Raw genomic sequence first — 22,631 nt, 5'->3', positions numbered from 1 at the left:
ATTTCAGTTTCCACCAAACTTTTCAAAAAAAAAGCTGTGCAGCATTCTATAAAACTCCAAATGCAAAAATGAAAATTTAGAAAATGACAAATAGCAAATATAAATGTAATATGGGTTATAAAAAGTATTTTTAAACAACATATGTAGTCCATAGTTGTAAATGTTTATTAATAACAGACTCTTTTAATGTCATTTTACTTTCAAGATCAACATTAGACTCCATAGCATTTAAAATTTAAGTACGCACTTTCATTTTTAAGCTTGCTCCTCCCCTGACTGATGTTCAGTTCAATTTGGCCCAGCAGGACACCTGCAGCAGGCTCAGCCAGAAGTTGCGGATCCCCTGAGAGCCTCTGCCTCCACAGCTGCCATCACCACCGTCACACCCACACGTACAAACCCTCCCACAGCTGCACCTACACCAACTTCACAGTAATTAGCTCTCTCTCTCTCTCTCTCTCTCTCTCTCTCTCTCTCTCTCTCTCATGCTCTCTCTCTCTCTCTCTCTCTCTCTCTCTCTCTCTCTCTCTCTCTCTCTGTCTGTCTCCCTCTCTCTCATGCTCTCGGAGTGCATATATAGACTTCACCATGTTACAAGGTGTAAACAATAGTAGGATGACAGAGCAGGGAAGAGTAATTAGGGTGTTTCAGGTGTCATTTGATTTTGGAACACAAAGTATACTATATGATTCAGGCAGCTTGGTGATTGCACTCCAGCTTCGAGCACTTTTTGAAAACCCTGGTGCAATAGAGCACTGTGGTTCAGGTTAGCGATAGGGTTTGTTGTTGGGAGCTAAGCTATAACAATCTGCTTACAAGTTTCACCTTCCCTCTGTCCCTCTAACCCTCCCTGGGAAGGGATCTATTATGTCACAATTACATGATAAACAGATGAAATAATTTCTGATTGTTTTGAACGCCGGATGTGTAAAATAGCATGTTTGCCTAAATCATAGCAGGTGCTGAAGATTAAACTCTGTGCTCACTAAGCCACAATAAGTTTCATGTGATTATTTTTAGATTTTCATTTTATATGTTCAGTGAAACATTCTGGGCAGGGTGTCTGGCTGGTGGTGAAATGCCGTGAGAGTTTTGTCTGGCTGTTGTCAGCCCACGGCTGTCCCTGATGGATTACCTGCAGTGAAAGCAGCTTAGGGAACGTTTTCTGCAAGTGAGATGGGCAAGTTCAAACCCCAGGCCTTGTCATTACCCTCCCACCTTCCTGCTGAAGAGGCTCCATTTCACTGTATCTAGAAAATTAAACAGCTGACAGGTTATTACCCCCCCACCCTCCTGTCCGACATATTTGTACAGTCTGCCACATCACGTTTAGTCATGACCAAGGGGATGTGGTAAAGCGATCCTCCTCTCTAAGCACATCATTTATTTGGAGGTGGGCTCAATGGTTCAAGTGTATGCAAGGGTCCTCAAGTGTTCTGTTTTGTTTTGTTTTGTTTTGTTTTGTTTTTTTTCAAAAGCATCCCCCGTTTGGAAGCATGCGACACATAAGAGACTATACTGCAAGTAAATACTGATGACATTTATACAAACAGGGGAAAAAAAACAATGGAAATGCAGCACATCAACCACAGTGACAGCAACCTATGGCTGAAAAATCACAGGAACCTAATTAGAATATATCTGCTGCTGCTCTAATCAGATTATTTCCAGTGGGAATGCGCAGGTCATATTACGACATAATTGTCTTTTATTTTTAGGGGTGTAAATCTCCTATCTTTTATGGTACTGTGGTAGTGATGTATGTTGTTTTAGAAGGCAACTCTAATCCCAGATCTGATGGGCCACCTACTGTAAGCCCCCCCCCCCCTTCCCCCTCGTCTAATGCAACAGCAGAAGAAGAAATAACTCTTATTTTCTTTTGTTCAGACAAATAAAGGTGTAAAGATGTTACCTACTTGAAGAAAATAAGAGTAAATCAAAGACAAAGGGAATGGTTTTAGTCTAGCAGACGAAGAAGCTTTCTGACAGTCCGCAGGCTCCTGTGTTGGATCCGTGTAAACTGTGACACTGTAAACCTCTTAAGCTTTGACAGTGCCATCGACCAACCTCTGCAGGAACCCGATGATGTTAGCGGCTTATTAGTGACGTCACGTCTCGCTCCCTGACTCAAACAGGCCACCAGACAGTCAGACAGTAGGGAAAACACACTGCCTTCTCGGTTGAACTGTTTTGTTGTTTTCAATGTATTTTATAAATTCTGTCATCCAGTGGTGCATCTTAAGTGCTGATGGTGAGAAAGTCATGAGTCATGAATGCCACTCGTCAGCGCTCCTGCAATAGAGATAAAACTGTCAAATAGAATAAAAAAAAAAAAAAGAAGAAGTTTGAACCGTCAGTTTTTCCTCTTGCCTCCAGTCCATCATCAAGTCTCACAGTATTTGTTTGTCTCATAGGACTATGATTCAGTTCAGAATGATTTCTGCTCTTAAAGGCAAAGTAGGAGCAATAAAACGGTGCGCTATCCTTAAGTATCCTTATGTAAGTGCTTCCCAGCAATTATCGTTCTGAATTCTTGCACATCCATCTCATTAGTCTCCACTTCAGTGTTACGTTTTCTGTCCTCTGTCTTCATAACGTGAAACCAAGCAGCCTGCTTGTAGCTCTGCCAGATGCAGAACATGACTTCTGCAAGCTGCTCTAAAAAGCCACAAGAGGAGACGGAGCAGGAAGAAGAGATGCCTGGCCAAATGGATTTCCCCCTTTTTCATGTTTCCTGTTGGTTCTATTCCAGATGTTTGTGCACAGCAGATGCAACAATTGTGGGAAACGCTCTGCCTGGTGTGTGGGCTTTGTTTCACTTCTAGTCAGACTGTATCAGTGTGCAGCCCATGGACGCAGAGGGCGATCTGTACCTCGGCCTTGAAAACTACCACCATTGTGCCCACACAGGGGTGTTGAGCGACGGCCGCAATGCGCACGCAACAAATAGCCCATCTCACATGTGCTGCACACAAAGATGTGTCTCAGTGAGTGCTGCATCCCACACAGACACGGCAGGGCCACATCTCGTCTCTGCTGCCGTTTTTGTTCTGTTTTGTTTCTTCAGCATGCAGATGTTTCAGAATTATTTTGTTGTTTGCAAATGCGGCCTAAAAAATTCTCCATGTCCCAGAGCCTGCTGACAGCGGTGTCAGCAGTTGTGATGAATCACTCTCCCTCCCACCGCTCTTGTGTGTACGCCAACAAACACACATCATCACATCGACCACACCGTGTGTGATTTATTTTTTGCTTTTTTTATTCATTTTTTTTGTGCCATTATGCCTCATGTTGGGTGGCAAAAAAAAGCTCTGTCTGCTCAGATACCTTCTTGAAACTATTAGCATTGCCGTCATTCACCAAGGCAGCAGTAATTGCGTATGATTTATATAGTGCTTACAGAACAAATGGCTTCCTCTGTGGTCAAACGGTAGCCAGTCGCTTGTACAGCGTAGCCATGACAACAGGGTGCTCCGCAATTTGTATTCGTATTTAATCGAGGCCTGGAAATAAAGCTTGGCTTCCTGCAATTGATATTGATGACGCTGTAAATCTGGACTCATTTACACACAGGTGCTTGAGTCAGACAATGTCACATTAAGTGTATGGCATCATTTTGCATAAGAGGCTTTTAAATGCACCTCATACATTATTTATGGTAGAACTTGACAATACTAATGATTTGCATGGGAAACATGAGGTGAGGTAACCTGACAGCCCAGGTTTGAACGCTTCCCAAATCTATTGAACACTTGCAATTATGAGTGAAATTTCAGATTTTCACATTGATATCTCTTTATTTTAATTGTCTCTTGACTCTTAGGCGATGTAGAAAGATGTACATCTTGTGGACGCTATCAAAGTCACTTTAATAGTGAAAGCGTTAGAAACTAAATGAACAGCCTCGAGTACTGCTGTTGTCTATTATTCTAACTACAAACTAGGTTTTCATGTTTTTTAAGTCTTGTGTAGAGACTTGAAAGTGACCCCCTTTGTTGCTTTTGAAAATATGAAAAATAATTCTTCAATCTGTATTTCATGTCTACTGAAGGTCAGTCTTGTCAAATGCCTTAGAACATTTATGAACAAGGGACTGTTCCAATTTCCGCAGCTGAAAGTGTCTCGCTGTGATTTTAATGGGTCATCTGCAAATGAACCAGATCACTCAAAGTTGTCAGACAATGTTTCCAAAGCTTACAACAACCCCAACATGAGCAACCTAGTAGAAGCCACAAGGAGAAAGGAGGGCCGGGTACAAACACTGGGTCAACCCAACCAACTCCACAGGTGTACCAGGAATGTGATCTCCAGAGGCCGAATCAGTGTTTGTGACAGGAGGCTGCGCGGCTGACTGAGGGCTTTATCTTGTGTCCTTTTACTCTCAACACTGACACTGACAGGCACAGCATGGTCTCCTCCTTTCACCCCGCTTCTGTTTTTGACATCATATACATAAAATCATGTAGACTTTGAAATAAACCCTTCAGTCACATAGAGGTTAAATGCACTCAACAACTTCACAGACAGAGAGGAGTTTTTTGGTCTTTGGGCTAAACAGATCATGGCATAATCCCCCAACAGCTGTGATTCTTTTCTCTTTTTTTCCCCCAATTCAGATTGATTGCCGTTATTTTTCGCACAAGATGTCAGCTTGTAGCAATTCCAAACTGGCAGTGAGTCAGTGAGCTGCTGCTCTGTCAGCCTGCACTGGCGGTCTGGTGATTACAGCTAACTGCAAATGTCACAGCAGTCCTTTGAAGAAAAAAAAAAAAAAGGTTTTCTTAGCTACATATTTTTATTTTATCTTTATTGCAAAACAAACTAAACCACCTTCAAAATTGTAGAGTTAATAACTGAGTTTTCTACAGTCTGGTCAGGGCAAAAAAGAAAAAAGATATAAAATAAATAATCTGTGTCTGATGAGAAATTTGTGAAAACGTGACCCAATGGATAAGACAAGCAGTGAAAGAAGACAGATGGTTTGACAGAAGGCCGTGGGTGCAATTCCTGAGACCATGGCCTTTCGCTGTGGAGCATGTTTTCCCTGTGTGTGTGCAACGGTGCGGGCGCTGCAGCTTCCTCTCTAGATTCTCCATAGGCGTGAATGTATTTGAAATAAAATAAAACTTTATTTGACCCAAGATTTTCGAAATTATACAAAACAGAATCAGTCCATCGTCGCCATTCTGAAATAAAGAATGGAGAGGAGAAAAAAAAAACCCGGCTAGGACTGCAGTGATGGGTTACTCAAGGGCAGCGCAGGTGTGTACGCAGAACCACATTTCCCAGAGTGCGCCGCTGCAACATAAATAGAAACTAAAAGGGGGCGTTCCCTCGGTGACATGTGGAGGAGGTAAGAAGCGGATTGTTGCTGAGGACGCCGCGTTCAGCGGTCAGAGATAACAGAGCTCAGCCCCGCTCTCACCTGGAGCCCTCACCGCCATGGACTTAACCGGGGATAGCGCTGTGGAAATGATCCGCTGCTGACCCACATTATCCTGCCGGCTCCTCGCCTCTCTCCCTTCTTTGCCCTCTCTTGTCTGTTTGTGTGTTGTTGTTATTCTTTTTTTTTTTTTTTTTTTTTTCTGAATTTTTGACGCCTTCTTTTCGATCTGCCAAGTAAGACCCTCATCTCATCCGTTGTTGTTGTTGAGCGGGTTTAGAGGAAGTGGTAGCCCACGCGCACGTTGCTCGGTTTTGTAGCGTTGCTGGTGCTGCTGGTGCGCGTGCTGGTGCGCGTGCGATTTAAACGGGAGAGGAAAAGATGTTAAGCTAGCAGAGATGTGAGTCTCTTCAAGCGGGGAAAAGCTAAAAAGGAAAAAAACAACAACAACAACAAAACCCCAAAACCAATGACTGTCGATGGAGAGTTTACGTCGTACGAATAAAGCCTCAGCCTTGCGGATGTGTATATATACATATATATATATATGTATATATATAAAATAAAAAAAATAGCGAAGCTTGTGTTTTTACTTAACAGCTAAACGAAACCGGCGAGGGACATTTAAATCTACGTTAATGTGGACCTCTATCCTCACGTCGGTCTGTTAAAATGTGAATATGTGTCTAATGTCTAAACGTTAAATGTCCGAGGGGAAAGTTTTAAACACCGCCAACTCTTGGTTGGTGTCGAGTTGTAGTCATATCGCGTTTAAACAACTTGCAGCATTAAAACCGCGAAAAATATTTTCCACACACATTTTTGTCGTTTGACAAACGGACCTTTAAAGAGCATACATAGGTTATAGCGGTCAATGTAAAGTTACAAGATGAAAAGTGTGGAAATACCACGTTGTTTTTTTAAAGGCTTCTCAATAAGGAGAAAAAAAAAAGACTTTTTAATATTTTCTTTTTAATAATTTGTCAATGTTGGATTCAGTCCCTCAAATGTAAATACTGACAAAGGCTCCAGATTGGTTAATTGTGTTATGACAGTTAGCAACAACATAATAAATGAAAAATGTTGTCTAATTATCTATTTGTTCTATTGACCGTTATTGACAATCTTAAATAAGCTACTGGGTTGCGTTTAACTCATTGCAAGCTTTAATTTAAAGACTAATGCTGATACTGGTTTATTTCAAGTAAACGGTGTTATTTAATAAATATTGCTACTTAAAATCTATAAGAGCTAGGGGCAATTCAGTGTTGGACTTGAATATTTTAATACTCCTATCTGAATTAGCATTCTACCTACCTTCAGGTAATAGATGCTTTCATGACTAAATGGCTATTATTGACATCCAGTTTGTCAATATCAAGCGCAATAGCATTTGATCCATGATGGCTTTGAATAATTTTGGTTTCAATCCTTCACAGGTGCAATCGACCCTGACCAATCATGTCGGACAAGATGTCCAGTTTCCTCCATATTGGGGACATATGTTCCCTGTATGCAGAGGGCACCACCTGTGGATTTATCAGCACATTAGGGTAAGTGCTCTCATTTCAATTGATGTGCCCGTGACCTTTCTACTCTCTTGGCGTTCACAATGCCTCCGACCACATACTTCCTGGGGCATGCACCGGTGGCATTTCAGACTAGATTGTCTGTGTGGGAGCACAGTTTGTTAATGCTAATTTAAAATCACTCCATTTGGTTTCTGTTTTTTGTTGTTTGTTTTTAAATGGGGAAGAGGGGTGTCTGGATTGATGAGAGAGTGTATAGATAGGTATTGATTATCATGCGTCATTTGCGGTTTACCTGGAATATTCATGCTCAGTTGAAAATTTTACATATTGAATATACTGTATGTGGAAAGAGCAGCAGCACTCTGTAATTTACTAGTTTGAGATGAATCTGTAAAAAAAAAAAAAAAAAAACCTAAGTCACAGCTCTATTGACCAATTCCACTGTGCAATATTTGTCCATTGTTACAAATGTAAGGAGTCAATGAAAAACCACAGTAAGGCACATGCCACTTTCTCAGCCATCAGGAAAAAGAAGACCGCATTTGAAGGAGATTATAACTGCAAGGTGTAGGCATAATACATCTATCATCTGAGTGGTAGGCCACGCATTTACTCAGTATCCCATTTTTCTGATGTGGATGAGGGAGAACCTTGCTAATCATTGCTGAAAGATTTTTCGCAAACCCCCTAATGAGAGGTACTGCATTGTGTCAAAGCGATTGTTCTCTCTGTATTCCCCTTGTGTTGTGTGCTCAGTTGGTATTTTTGACCCAAATTACCCCCTCTCTTCCTGCTACACACTGAGCAACGTTTATTTAAGCACTCGATGCTTCCGACAAGCCTCTAATTGTAGGTAATGGCTTGTAAAAGTGCATCTCTTTATGTACAAACCGTGCAAACATGGTATTCTAAAAAAAATACATTCAGCACGGATGACTACAAGAGACGCTGTCAGGGAGAAGGCAGTCATGACGGACATGTGGTTGTACTACAGCAGTCTTTACTTTATGTTCATCCAACCCTTTTGTAACGCTGGCGGTATTCCATGACATGATGTTAATTGTTACCTCCCTCAAGGTGAAAATGAGCAGTGGCGATGTGCATCCTGCACTGTCTGCTGCTTGGCACTCTGAGTGATGCAGCTCTCATCTTCCTTTGAAACTCACCCTGACACTAATATGCCCATCACATTGTCAGCTTTCACAAATCACGCTCTTTCACAGTTTTGTGTCGTGCGTCACCTGCCATGGCAACAAATGTGTGTGCATGGGCTCAGAAGACGACACTATAAATAGCTTTGGTCCTGCTTTTTGCTGCCAGCACACTGAATGTGACCCCTGAGAGACAGCTGCAGCATCCTGACCACCTGAGTCTCTGCTGGCTCAGTGAGGATGACACCCTGTGTATTGACGTTGAGAGACCGATGAAGCAACAGCAGTATTCTAGCACAACAGGGAGTTTATTCTTGAACTTTAATTTAACTAATTTACACCAGTTGTCAAGTGGCCATCTGGACCAGAGCCTAAAAGCCCATTTTGTGAATGAGGCTTCAGTTTTTCATTACCAAAGACTTTCCTTTTATCAGGACATCAGTCTGACAGTACAGTATAGTGTACCACATAAGACATAAAAAGATGCACTTCCTGGACTGTTGTCTTGGAAGTTCATCTACAATCTCACAGAATCCTTTGGGGTATAATGAGAATTTCTAGATGTGGTGATGTCATCAAATGAAGCCAAATAAGTCAAGAGAATGTGGATTCATTGTGCTGTCATAGAAGATAATGAGGCTGATGTTGTTGGATTTGTTTTTTAGAGAGGCTACTGTGTCCCTGACAATGGTGCAAGTATGGTCCAGTCCACTACTTTTGCCTTTGCTAGAAAATCTGCAGCTTTATCTTCCCTCCTGGTTGATATTTTTTGCCTGACCAAATATCTCTTTTTTTCTTTTTTTTCTTTTTTTTAAGCATCAGTGAATTAGTTGAGGCCTTTCTGGATGACTTATTAACCTCGATCCATTCAATTTAGTCAAAGCTCTTTTTTTTTTTAGCAGTGATTTTGAAAGGAGTTGGATCACAATCTGTTATCAGTTTAGAGTCAGATTTATCAGTGATACTTATGAACTTTACATGCCTTTTCTGTCTCTTCCATTCCATAATGGCTGCTATAAACTGTCACTGCCTTGACTTTTAAATTTGCACCCCCCCCACCCCCCCCTTCTGCCTCACAGCTGATTTAATCTCTTAATTAACCAAATCTGGCATATTGCTGTCTTGCAGTCCTCTTCGGTCAGGGGTGTTCACTGGGATGTGGAGAAACTCTGAACAATGTGGCTGTGCATCCTGCCACCCACACACATTCTTAATTTGCCCAATCAAAATCATACAGGCTACTATTAGGATCTTAATGGAGTTTAATCTCTTTAAAACATGCCGGGGGTGTCAGAATGTTGACGGAAAGACACATTAACTCTGAAGTTTGTTTGTTTTGTTGCAGATGAATTACTGTCCAGGTCAGAGTGAAGAAAGAGTGTTTAAGTGTGTTTGTTGCAGCGTTCCTTATTCTTGGATGGAAAATGACAGTTATAAACGTGAATTCTGGGCGAGATTTAAATTTATTTTGGTGGATTGTGTCTGACTGACTTATAATGACTGTTGTGCCCCCAGACTTGTGGATGATCGCTGTGTGGTTCAGCCAGACACGGGCGACCTCAACAACCCACCCAAGAAATTCAGAGGTAAGCTGCTGCTTTTGTTGCTCTGTGCGTCCACAACTTTTATGTTTGGGGTTTTGGTCACAGTAAAAAAAAAAACCTCAGTCTTTACTTCTTCCTTTGAGGTTGTCGTATTTGTTTCTAAAGGTTTTAGCTTGTTGTGGTTTGGCATTTTGTTATGTAATATACAGTATGTTTTGAAACTGACAGCATTGAAAAAAAAACAGGAGATCTAACCAAAGGCTGTGCATGGGAAAGTGCACTTTGTCAGTTGATTGAATTCACTTTGTTCAGTTGACGCCTTGCACAACCATGTTTGAAAGGCACCCAGGGTTGTTGTGGTGCTCTGGCCGTCATTCATTGATGCTTGATGATGACCAGAGGGAGAGCGATGCATGAATTCATGGACCAGAGGTCCCTCTGGCTGCAACATTGACTCATATAGCAGTGTTTTCTTTGTTTTTAAATATTAAGATCTTACATTAGTCTCGGTGTAATTATTTTGAAACAGAATTCTGTTTTTTGAAACCATTCATATTGTGATTAGTGGTCTTTCCATTTCTACCAGCAGAGCCTGTATCAAGCAGTAATTACAGCCAGTTTACAAAATTACATTTTGGCGGCCATTCTCCTCTAACTAAATTCATCCATGATTTCTTTCTGAGTGAAGGCAACAACCTTGTATCTTCCAGCTGCACTGGCTTTGTTTTTAATCGTTGGATCTCAGAATCAGTTTGGTCCCTTTAGACTGACTGCCACTAAGAAATGTGATGTGATGACTGCAAGGTGCATTTACCTCTGAATGTAAGCGGCCATGAACCGACTGTGTGAGCATCCGGTCGTCAGCCTACAGGTGTACGGTGGGGGGAAAAAATTGCTCTCCTACCTACAGACATTAAATCAATCAAATGTCCGATGAGGAGGAAGGATGCTGTGATGAGTTTACATCAAATCAAATCATCTCCTGAGCAAAAGGCCACAAGTCAATGTAAGGTTTTCTTAACTGTGATGCAGTGTTTCTCAGTAAGGAGCAGGTTGTCGGTCCCTTCCTTCCCTGTGAATTGTTTACCTTTGCCATCACTTTTTTTTTTTCCATCCTGGTGCTTTTAGCACTTCAGGCAGAGTGCCATTGAGTGTCTTAATTCTCATGAGAAGGCTGACACCTCTCTCAAATCTTTTATAATTTTAGATTATAATTATTTTTTAGATAATTTTAGATGTTTATCTGAACCAAATCATGTTGTTATGTATTTATCGTGTTTATATTTATAGATTTACTGTGTAGAATCCTCCTGCCCTGGGTTCGGTGTGGTGGAAATCTCATCTTTCTGTGACTCACGGTATTGAGTGTTGGGTCAGATCGTTATTTGGGGCGCTTTAACTCTGTACTCCTTCACACCTCAGTGCATGAAGAGGTGTTTTCTCTCCTGCTTTGGAGTCTGCTGAGTGGCTCCATCACCTCTGGTTTTAACCATTCCCGTTCCTAAGCATAATCCACTATATTACAACATTTAGCACTTTTATCATTGACAGTGTGAAAGAAAGACACTGAAGTTGTGCAGCTGTTCTGGTTATTTTAAAATGCATTTTAAAAATGCACTAAAATGTAATTTAATTTAGTTTGATTTAATTTGATTTAATTTAGTTTCATTTAAATGTAAAATTGTATTTCTATTCACCGACTATGCAAAGCAGGCTACTGTGTCATCGCATTCAACATCTGGCAGGTGGTTGGTTTTATTTGTGGTGACTTCCTGTTGCATAGTTTGAACTGGTGGTTCACAGTTGTGGCAGATGTTTTATGAATTGATGTCACAATCTACAATGTTTGGCCCTGTTTTCGTAAACTGCAGTTCCACTAATTACATACACCGACCCTCTTTCACACTGCACTGAGGCTATTGCAGCTGGTATTTTCGTGTTATTTTCAGAGCAGTGCTCCATCATAAAACCAGCTGACTGATTTTAATACCTTGCTTTGCTCACAGTGGTGGTCAGTGACTTGACCCAGGTAGTAGCATAGTAACTCAGTGGCAACATTTCCACATATATTATAGGTAAAAAGTGCTACTGCTGGTCGGTAGTGCTGTCCTGCATCCAGACTTTTAATTATTTTCTATACCAGTAAAACAGCAGACAAAACTTACTCTGTCTCTATATATTCTGCTTAGGTTCCTCCTGTCATTTTGATGGCATGCAAGGAAACGACTTGTTCCTCTTTAAACTGTGACATTCAAATCATATTCAAAGCTCTGGCTTATCAGGGCCAAGGGAAACCGAGTGCTCACCTGCTGCAGAGATATGACGTTTTCTACCAAGCTCATGACAACCTCAGCCAGTTGCCCTTCGACAGAGACTTGTTTCTGCCACCTTCCAGACATGTACTGGATAGAGCTGTACTGCTTTCCTGGATCAAAAATAAAGTTCTGAAAACTGATTTATATAAGATCTTTAAATAGATATCAGCCCCTGCTCAGTCTCCGTACAATATTAACAATTGCATTTTCAACAAAGTCTTGCATTGTGGGTAAATTGCTGCAGAACACTGCTCAGTACCTTAAAGATGTCAACATGTCGTCCTTCTTGTTTTGGCCCTATTTCCTCCCTATCTTTAAGTTCCCTCAGCGCTGGCTGACAGATGTTCTTTCAATGTCCTACTTTCTTCATTTGTCCGCGGCCCCCCTGTCCTTCACCCCTGCCCCGTGGTGGTTAATCCCTGGAGCCGCCTTACTGGCCCCATTTCTGGAGGAAGCCACAGTGGTTATTTTTTGCCCTGCGTGCAGCTCAACAGGTTGCATCTATCTGTCAGAAATTGTTTTTCTTTTCACAAGTTCACACGTGATGCCTCAATGGGATCATTTCATGATTTTTTTAAACAACCTCAGATATTTAATTTCAGCAAGTTTCACTTCAGTGCTCGGCTGTACGACAAGGAGCAAATCTGCTTTCAATTCTTTTTGATGATCGTGCTCTTTGGAAACATTGTTTTACTGTTTAACTGTTTCAGTGAAACAGGAAGTTTAACTGACATGAATGAAAACTTCTGTGTGAGGTGTGTGAAGTGTTAGCAGGGAACTTAGATTGACTTGGTGAGCGATGTGTGGAAGCCAGAGCTGTGATGTTGACAAGTATTTGAAAAATGATTGAATGATTGAAAGACGTTAGAGATCGCTGATAACATGAGGGCTGTCAAATTTTACCTCGAGTACTCCCAGCTCCTAAACCTTGTCACCTTGTCTTGCTTCCTCAGACTGCCTGTTCAGACTCTGTCCTATGAACAGATACTCGGCACAGAAACAGTTCTGGAAGGCTGCAAAACCTGGAGGCAACAGCACCACGGACACAGTCCTCCTCAACAAACTCCATGTATGTCCCACTTCCCTGATTAACACTCGTTTAATTTGTCAGGATTTATTGTCGTAAATGTTTTAGGGTCTGACATACAGTAGATCCTAAATGCAATTAGTGTATAGTTTGGCAAGTGCCAACATCATCTCCGGCTTATTCCTGACTCTTTTCTTCCTGCTCTCCAGCATGCTGCTGACCTGGAGAAGAAGCAGAATGAGTCTGAGAATCGCAAGCTGCTCGGGACGGTGATCCAATATGGAAACGTCATCCAGGTGAGTTGAGGAGTTCCTGCCGTGAGGTGCTGCTTTTTTAGTCAAACTGCAGCACAACATCTGGCACTTTGGATTATTCATGTACATCCTTTCAATGCAAGGCATGGTTAGTTTTAGGGTCGGCACAGCTTTGAAGTGTTTGTGTACAGGTCTGAGATCACAAGAACCCACAATAGCAAAGATTACCGTTTAAACAAAGACAATGCCTTTGCAGATTACCAGTCCTTGAATATATGGCTGAATAAACAATGACCAGTCAACTTGATCACTGACTTTTTTTTATCTATGTATATAATTTATAGAATTCATGTAGCCGCACTGGGGTTTTTGCTCCTGGATTGAAGTGTGGAATTTATCTAAATCTGCTCAAGGCTCCATAAATATGCTAAGATGGTAAATGTTTCTGACAGGTGTGGGAACTCTTGGGTGAACCACCGGAGGTCATGAGAATCATTTAAGTTTAAGAGATTTAGTGGACTCAGTAAAGAGAGGCAGTAAAGATACCATGCCAAAAATGCATATTTCTGCCATGACTGTGACTGATTTCCATCCTCGTCCATGCTATTCTTGATCTTGTTCTTGTTTTTTTATTTTTTTTTTTCTGCGTGCTGCTTGAACCACAACTTTAACATTGTCCTCTTCTCTTGCAATCATGGACCTCCACTTTCCCGCTTTGCCAACAGTTGTTGCACCTGAAAAGCAATAAATACCTGACCGTGAACAAGCGGCTCCCTGCACTGCTGGAGAAGAACGCCATGAGAGTGACGCTGGACTCGGCGGGGAACGAGGGATCCTGGTTCTACATTCAGCCTTTCTACAAGCTGCGGTCCCTGGGAGACAGTGTGGGTTGAGTGGGCTGTTGGAGTCGACTTAATCGCACCATATTATCCTTCCACGTTTTGATTGTAGACGTCTCGTGGACTGACATTTTCAGCTCGATGGGTGCTGTGAGAGTCACTTCTGTTCTGTCCAGTGATTAAGTTGCTCTTGACCACACAAGAGAGAAAAACTGCTGGCCAACTGAATGTCCCTCCCTGAGAACATGCATATTCCAGGGAACAGAAATCTCTTCAAGGCCTCCACCGCAGACCACTGCTGGCAAACAGACCCTAACAGAGTTTAGAGGGCTAATTTTCTTATTGAGTTAGACTTATTAACCCCCTCTGGGGAAAACTAGGGAAGGTAATTTGCTGTGGTTTGCAGGGCCAATTACTGGCCAGTGCCTTGGTCAAGTGGCAGAGGAAAGAGACACTCAGATGGAATAGTTCCACAGGAGGCATAATGGCCGTCATTACTCCGCACACACACGCCAAGAGGGTAGAGCAGCGGACCGAAACATGAAAAAACACCAGTGGGTATAATTGATCATGTATTCAAATTGAAAAACCTTGTCCTCACCTCTAATTTAATATAAAGTGTGTGATAAGAAAACATTTGTGGAGGAAAAGGAAAGGTTTCATCTTCCTTACAAAAAGACGTGAGTAATTTCTATGACCCACAGCTCCCCCTAGTGCTGAAGTGTCTCCAGTACTTGTATGTTATCCCTCTGAGAGAGGGAAATTGCAGTGTTCAAGAAAGGTTTCAAATGTCCTGGGACTCAACACACTTATGGGTTTCAGTATAAATGTAGGACTCAGTCCGACTCCATGGCCCCTCAGAGCAGCAGTGTGTCATCCTCTGAAAATGTTCCGCTCTCTCTTTATACCAGTTAAGCCTGCTCAATGAACGTCAATTAACCACATTACGTGAACACATTTTATGTGCATGGCACCTTGTTATCTCGGTGGGATGACACCAAGAGACTTTATTTGATCTGATGTAAATGGTTTTGACTACACAGTCATGATTAATTTGTCATGTTCTGTATTGTGACTCTCCAGGTGGTGATTGGAGATAAAGTCGTCCTTAACCCCGTCAACGCAGGGCAGCCTCTTCATGCCAGCAGCCACCAGCTGGTCGACAACCCAGGATGCAACGAGGTAAAGGACCAGTTGTTGTCTGCACAGTGGAATACACTGCTGACACTGTCTTCTGCCTACTTTGTTAACTCTGTAAAGTCTATTTACCTTTGCTCGTCTTCCAACTTCTTACCGTTCAGGTTAATTCTGTCAACTGCAACACAAGTTGGAAAGTTGTTCTGTTTATGAAGTGGAGTGACAACAAGGAAACAATACTGAAAGGGGTAAGTAATGTTTTGTGTTTTTTTCGATCGCATCAACAAGATTATGTGAACAGAAGGAAAATGTACATGGTGTTTACATTTTAAAAATCATCACCAACTGTTTTTGTCACCTCCTGTTTGCGGTTGCAGGGGGACGTCGTCCGGCTGTTCCACGCGGAACAGGAGAAGTTCCTCACCTGCGACGACCACAGAAAGAAGCAGTACGTTTTTCTCAGGACGACCGGCCGGCAGTCTGCCACCTCTGCCACCAGCAGCAAAGCACTGTGGGAAGTCGAGGCAAGCGCTTCACATACTGCTGAGTAAAAACTTACATTGTAGGAATTTTGCTGCTTTCTATCGGCTTGAGATGAGGTGATGATGAGTGTTTCTCCATGGTCAGGTGGTCCATCATGACCCGTGTCGGGGAGGTGCAGGATATTGGAACAGTCTCTTCAGGTTCAAGCACTTGGCCACAGGGTGTTATTTGGCTGCAGAGATGGGTGAGGTGTGTGTCAACTCCCACAATTTCCAGGTTCAATCCGCCACCAGATGCCTGTTGGTGGCTCTGGATGCATTGAGCCTCATTCAGTGGTTGTATTTGATGTGTGGCTGCGGTTCACAGGTGAATCCAGACTTTGAGGAGGAGACTGCTGAGCAGCGCTCCTCGGTAATGCAACTTTCCTGCTCTCTGAGCTTGTTGCATTGTTGCTTTTGCCCTGCAGCTGATCTATTCTGTGCTTGTCTGCTCTCCTTTCTTAGGTGGTGGACTTCACTCCCTTTAATTTCCAGGTACTTTCATCTTTACTTGATGGGAGGGACCTATCAGAAAACACCAATACTTTTTCCTGTCTACAATTCACCTTTTATTCACTTTTGTTTGTAGTGGCGCAGCGTCTCTCTGCCTTGCTAAAGAAATACCACTGGGTGGCAGTATTGCATAAAGCTAAGCGGCTTCAGCCAAGCCTTCTGTGCAGCTCCAGTTGTTCTCACAACAACCGGTTCATTCAGATTGAGATGAAATCTAATCAGTGATCTTGATAAACTTACTTGTCTGCAGAGCTGTTTTTGCTGGTCCTTCCCTCACTGCTCACTCAACGCATGTCTCCCTGTTTCAGCTGGACGCTGACAATGAAGCGTTGCGTGGCCGCCTGCGAGCGCCACAGGAGAAAATCATGTACACACTTGTGCCTGTTCCTGATGGTATGGAAATCTCCTCCATTTTTGAGCTGGATCCCACCACCCTGAGAGGAGGGGACTCCATGGTGCCCAGGTACATAATGTAGTACACAGATAAAAAGGCTTGTGTTTGAAAATCCCAGCCGGCATGGCCGGGACACAGGGACACACTGTTCAGTTATAAAAATGTAGAATTTCATCTTGAAATCTTAATATTGATGGCGAGAGAAAAATCAGGCTTAAGTCCTGAGATAACACGATCCTTTGTTGAACGCTTCCTTGGCAGGCATAAAGTAGTAGTGCAAATAGTACTCGCTGTATCTGCTGAGGGCGACACGTTTTACGTCAGCTCACTAACAAAGGTACGATGAGGACAGTTTTGCTTCCCCTGTCTTTGACATGCAAAGAAAGACCTTAAATCCAAAGGGATTATGAGGGGTTTTCCGTCTGAGATTAGCCACGGTGTGGTCACGCAGAAGTAGCAAGCGGCAATGGTGCAGCCACTCACTGGTTCTCCATCAGCAAATTGTTCTTGAGGAGAAAAAGCACCGCCAGCCGCACACTTCAAGAACCGCTTCATTACAAAAATCCATCTGTCACCGAGTAGCTTGGTACAAGAGGAAATTCCCATTGTGTTCTCATTGATGATGTCATGAGAAAATATCGCCAGCAAACAATGCAGAAAGCAGAATCTGTCCGGGCTACGAGCCAGGGCTTCCAGACGGCTTCCACCATCATTTCCTTGTAATATTAACCAACCTCCTTTAGAGCCACTTCATTAATGGCTGGGAGGGGCATTTGGAACGTCAGGAGGGCGATATTTCTTTGGGTCATAAATTCCCACAATCATAATCACCTAACTATTTATGATGTCTCTCTTACCAACTCTTTTGTCTTGCCATTGGAAGCCACATGTGACTGATGTGCAGAGGACAGAGAAGCACATTTGGCCAAACCTCAGTGTGGAATTTCACGTGGTGAAGTCGTATTCTGAGTACGGTTCAGTAGTTTTCTTTGCTGCTTTTGCACTCAGTGTAAATGCTACTCAGCGTAATTAAAAGTAGGAATATTAAAAGCACAAAAACAAATCTTTCCTCTTAGTCTATTAGGTATCCCTCTCTTCCTTTCTCATACTTGTAAAACAGTTTGTCACAAGCCATTATTGTGTTATTTTTACGTCTCGCTGGATTAAAAACCTTTCTGGATAATAATACTCCTTTTTTTATCACTGTCACTTTTCTGTTAAAGGCTCGGTGAGAGCACTGGATTTACAATAGTGTGTTTGTCTCCACCTCATGCAGCTCGGATAAGAAAAAAAAAAAACAGAAGTTATTGCATGTTTTGTCAAAGCGCCCATTGTGTTGCGCTGACAGGTGTGCGTTGCTGCAACACCTCCTCCTTCCACCTGAAACAACCCTCTGCTCCTCCGACGTTACACGGCCGACTAATTAACGCATGAGGGAACACGCACACAAAGATAAGCCTGTTAGCGTCAGTGGGCGTCTGTCTAAAGCCTGCCAAGAATATATCTATGGGCCGCTGTCTGCCCTGAAAGCCTGAAAAGCTCCACACGCGCACACACCTGCACACGTGCTGCGGGTACGAGAGCCGCATTTGACTCAGGTGCTACTATGTGTACAGTAAAGGTTTAATGATTAATGCCGGGGACGCAATACTGCACAGGTTACTACTGGATAATCTGCAATGTCGCTCACCTCGTTGCTGTTATCTCCCCTTTTGTGGAACCTTGTTTGCATTTGTCGCTCACTTGTTGTTCCTGAGTCCACTCATTTTCCTCTTTATTAGGTGCATGTGTGGGGTTATATAATGAATCTTATCCTCGTGTGCCCATAATCAATCAGCCTTTGTTGTTTGTCGGAACCTAACATAACATTTGTTTGTTTTTTTTTAAATATGATCATAAAGCCAGAGACAATCATTTTTTGGAAGGTGGGGTTTGTGTGCAAGCAAAACATAATAATAGCAGGTGTGAGTTAGTTTTGTTTTTGTCCCATGCACACACACACGTGAGCTTAGATACACAAGCTCATGGTTCAAAAGAATCAGATAGTGTTGTCTTAGCTGAAATAATAAAAACAGTAATTTGCAATTAAAGGCAGCTGCGATGCTGCGTTTTTTGTTTTTTGTGACAAGAGTTTCGTCCAGTTTTGTCGGTCACATCAAACCTTGTCACCAGCACTTATTGCCAGAACGCCGCTGCAACAGATTTTCTAGTTTGATTACATCAGTCGGTGAGTTTCACACACACTTTTATTTTTTTCAAAAGCCTGTTAAACAAAGACCGGCATGGTTCAGAGATGAAAAAAACATCTTGGCAATTGTTCCATTTGGCTGATATCTCACATACCCAGTTTATAATCTGCCTTGAAGGCGACTCTGGAATCGAGCTAAAGGCGGAAGATGTTATCATAATTATGTTGTGCACAATGGCAGCCGACGAGCTGACATTGATAATAACATCTCAGAAAACTGGCTGCAAAAACAAATACTTCTTTGTATGGCTCAAAGTGTGTCACAAATCCTCTTGGAACAATTTATCTTGGCCTGGGCTCCCCTGGCCTGCTCCAACACTATGGCTGCTTTGTGTTCAACATTATGGCCCCAGTCCGTATCCCATAAAAAGTGCTGGCACATTGCAGAGCAGGTTTATTTTTATCCCTTATATGTCTTATCTCTAAATCACGTCACATGAAAATAATGTTCTTGGACTGTAAACATAGTGTTTGGGCATACATAAAGAACTCAAGTGTGACCCTGTTTCAATTCTGTATAGTCAAACAACATGTACATTTACAACATCCATTTTTGTCTTGTGATGTTGTGCCTTTGCCTTTTAATGTACTCTAATTGTGCACACCTATTTCATTGTTACTGTCTCTTGTAAATGTTTAAGGTTTGTGGGAATTCACTTTTTTATTGTTTTATAAGATATTTTGACTATTAAGAATTCAAATGAAAAGTGGAAGTAAGTGGTAGCAAAAGACTGTCTTTTACTTTTTGGTATTCTAGTAATACTGCCTTGTTTTTTGTTTGTTTGTATTTTTTGGATTGTAGGAGCTCCTACGTGAGGCTAAGACACTTGTGCACAAACACTTGGGTCCACAGCACCAACCTCCCCATTGACAAGGAGGAGGAGAAGCCTGTAATGTTGTGTGTAAGTTGCTAACGCCTTTCCCAGGATGGTGGATATGAGGTTTTCCTCCAATGATAAACTAAAATAAATACGTTCTCCAGATTGGAACGTCAGCAGTGAAAGAAGACAAGGAGGCCTTTGCCATCGTGCCAGTGCCACCAGCAGAAGTCCGTGATCTGGACTTTGCTAATGACGCCAGTAAAGTGTTGGCTTCTATCGCTGGCAAACTAGAAAAGGGCACAATTACACAAAACGAAAGAAGGTTTGTCAAGACAAGCACTCGCCACATCATTTAGGAGATAATATCTTAAATTCCTTATTTCATTTGAAATGTATGCTTCCTGTAACTTTTTCTGAAAGATAATTAATTGAATCTTTAATCCTTGTACATTAACTGTATACTCCTGTATGTCCTCTGCAGGTTTGTGACCAAGCTCCTGGAGGATCTGGTTTTCTTTGTGGTGGACATCCCAAACAGTGGGCAGGACGTTTTGGAGATCATGGTTAACAAACCCAACAGAGAGAGGCAGAAACTCATGAGGGAGCAGAATATTTTAAAACAGGTGTGCCTCAAACATGTCAGACCGTATGGTCCAGACAAGAATTACATCTTTAAAAAAAAAAAAAACTAAAATCCTCAATTTCCATTTCAGATATTCAAACTTCTCCAAGCCCCTTTCACAGACAGTGGCGACGGCCCAATGCTGCGGCTGGAGGAGCTGGGTGACCAGCGCCACGCTCCCTTCAGACACATCTGCAGGCTTTGTTACAGAGTGCTGCGCCATTCCCAGCAGGACTACAGGAAGAACCAGGTGGACAGTTGTAGTCAATTTTCTCTCGCCAGTGTCGCAAAAGGCCCTTCATCATGGCAATTGTTCCCTCTTCCCCTCCACAGGAATACATAGCCAAACAATTCCGCTTCATGCAGAAGCAGATAGGATATGACGTGCTGGCAGAGGACACGATAACGGCTTTGCTCCACAACAACCGCAAGCTGTTGGAGAAGCACATCACTGCGGCTGAGATAGACACCTTTGTCACTTTAGTGAGGAAGAATCGGGAGCCGAGGTGGGTCCAGTAGGGAGTGGGCTTCTGTCTTAGCTGTAAAACAGCCTCTCAAAGTTTCTAATTGAAGTGAATTCAAAGTGCAGAGATTTAGAAGTGGCTATTCTGCAAATTATATTGTGCTTTTGGTATTATTTTTCTTTCAATTCCTTTAAAGAATTCCTCAAAGTTGAAAGGCCGGTGTTATCGATTAGTCCTGCATGAAAAGAAAATGCATTTGGGTTGTAGTTTTGAGCATTTAATGAAATGCACCATATCCTTAAATAAGCAGGTAAGAATAATTCAGCACCTTCTGTCTGCAGGTTTCTGGATTACCTTTCAGATCTCTGCGTGTCAATGCAGAAATCCATCCCTGTGACTCAGGAGCTCATCTGCAACGCTGTGCTGGACCCAAGCAATGCTGACATCCTCATTGAGACCAAGTTAGCCTTTTCACTATGGTCATAGTTGCCAGAGCCAGGACAAAGAATCAAAGGGTAAACCTGTTTTCTTTACCAGGTTGGTCCTCTCGAGGTTTGAGATCGAGTCTGTGTCAAACGGAGAAAGTCCGGTGGAGGCAGAGGATGAAGAGGAGGTCTGGCTTTTCTGGAAGGACAACTGTAAGGAGATCCGGAGTAAGAGCATCCGGGAGTTGGCCCAAGATGCCAAGGAAGGTCAGAAGGAGGACCTGGAGGTGGTCAGCTACTACAGGTGAGGAATAGAGAGACACATTTTTAAAAATGAGTTACGACAACAGTGTTATCCTGATAAAACAACTCCTTCCAGGTGTCAGTTGAACCTCTTTGCCCGGATGTGTCTGGACCGTCAGTACCTGGCCATTAACAAAATCTCAGGCCAGCTGGATGTGGATCTGATCCTGCGCTGTATGTCCGATGAGGACCTGCCCTTTGACCTCCGGGCATCTTTCTGTCGCCTGATGCTTCACATGCATGTGGACCGGGACCCACAGGAGCAGGTCACGCCTGTCAAATACGCTCGTTTGTGGTCTGAGATTCCCTTTAAGATCGCTATTGATGAGTAAGTTTCTCTCATGGCCATGGACCATTGGCAGACTGGCTTATTACTAAGGTATCAGAGTGCCTCACAGTTAAAACCGTCCTCTTGTAAAACAGCTACGACAACGATGGAACCACCAGGGATGAAATCAAAGAGCGTTTCAGCCTCACAATGGATTTTGTGGAGAACTACTTGCGAGAGGTTGTGTCACAGAACATTCCCTTCTCTGACAAGGAGAAAAACAAGCTTACCTTTGAGGTAATACCTCTTGGTGGATGTCTTTATCAAATGAACAAACTCATAGGTTCAGTTTGATAATGAATCATGATTTTCTTTTTTCTTTTTTTTTATCTATCCGTTCTACAGGTTGTGAACCTGGCCAGGAACCTCATATATTTTGGTTTCTACAACTTCAGCGACTTGCTGCGTCTGACAAAGATCTTACTGAATATCTTGGACTGTGTCCATGTCACAACAATTTACCCCATTAACAAGATGGAGAAGGGAGAGGAGAGCAAAGGTAAAAAAAAAAAAATATCCTTGACCATTTTTGCTGACAGGCTCTTCAGTTTTCCTGAGAACGTCTCTTCCTGACTTTTTTAAAAGGAGATTCATCGGATGTTTTCACAGGTGGCAGTAATGTGATGAAGTCCATTCATGGAGTTGGGGAATTGATGACACAGGTTGTGCTTCGAGGTGGTGGCTTGCTGCACACCACACCAACCCATCAGCCCGAGGGAGACGTGGTTAAAACGCAGACTGAACCTGAGCGAGAGGACATCATGGTGATGGACACAAAGCTGAAGGTCATCGAGATTCTGCAGGTGGGCC

At 42.6% G+C, this 22,631-nt stretch overlaps 1 protein-coding gene across 10 annotated transcripts in view; it reads left to right on the top strand.

The window, feature by feature from the left end:
* The first annotated feature begins 5,353 nt into the window (after positions 1-5,353).
* Positions 5,354-22,631, top strand: part of itpr1b (inositol 1,4,5-trisphosphate receptor, type 1b) — a 66,564-nt gene continuing 49,286 nt past the window's right edge. For 3 of the 10 annotated variants that reach the window (XM_076047867.1, XM_076047865.1, XM_076047866.1), the window contains exons 1-23: positions 5,355-5,619; positions 6,823-6,936; positions 9,582-9,652; positions 12,879-12,994; positions 13,162-13,248; positions 13,932-14,090; positions 15,129-15,227; positions 15,347-15,430; positions 15,560-15,706; positions 15,810-16,076; positions 16,169-16,198; positions 16,525-16,679; positions 19,661-19,760; positions 19,841-20,001; positions 20,161-20,302; positions 20,393-20,551; positions 20,635-20,807; positions 21,107-21,226; positions 21,303-21,494; positions 21,570-21,821; positions 21,917-22,058; positions 22,167-22,320; positions 22,431-22,624. In XM_076047867.1, the coding sequence (XP_075903982.1) occupies positions 6,845-6,936; positions 9,582-9,652; positions 12,879-12,994; positions 13,162-13,248; positions 13,932-14,090; positions 15,129-15,227; positions 15,347-15,430; positions 15,560-15,706; positions 15,810-16,076; positions 16,169-16,198; positions 16,525-16,679; positions 19,661-19,760; positions 19,841-20,001; positions 20,161-20,302; positions 20,393-20,551; positions 20,635-20,807; positions 21,107-21,226; positions 21,303-21,494; positions 21,570-21,821; positions 21,917-22,058; positions 22,167-22,320; positions 22,431-22,624 (3,096 nt within the window). In that variant the 5' untranslated portion in view covers positions 5,355-5,619; positions 6,823-6,844. Of the gene's footprint in view, positions 5,620-6,822; positions 6,937-9,581; positions 9,653-12,878; positions 12,995-13,161; positions 13,249-13,931; positions 14,091-15,128; positions 15,228-15,346; positions 15,431-15,559; positions 15,707-15,809; positions 16,077-16,168; positions 16,199-16,524; positions 16,680-19,660; positions 19,761-19,840; positions 20,002-20,160; positions 20,303-20,392; positions 20,552-20,634; positions 20,808-21,106; positions 21,227-21,302; positions 21,495-21,569; positions 21,822-21,916; positions 22,059-22,166; positions 22,321-22,430; positions 22,625-22,631 lie in introns of all 10 variants that reach the window. The other 7 variants (XM_076047873.1, XM_076047872.1, XM_076047870.1 and 4 more) reach the window with 5 other exon arrangements.

The sequence above is a fragment of the Nelusetta ayraudi genome, unplaced genomic scaffold, assembly GCF_046127955.1.
Source record: "Nelusetta ayraudi isolate G7.1 ecotype Tasmania unplaced genomic scaffold, CSIRO-AGI_Nayr_v1 ptg000096l, whole genome shotgun sequence".
Classification (NCBI taxonomy): domain Eukaryota; kingdom Metazoa; phylum Chordata; class Actinopteri; order Tetraodontiformes; family Monacanthidae; genus Nelusetta; species Nelusetta ayraudi.
Note: the sequence above shows the minus strand (reverse complement) of the source record. Positions and strands in the feature narration are given on the sequence as shown.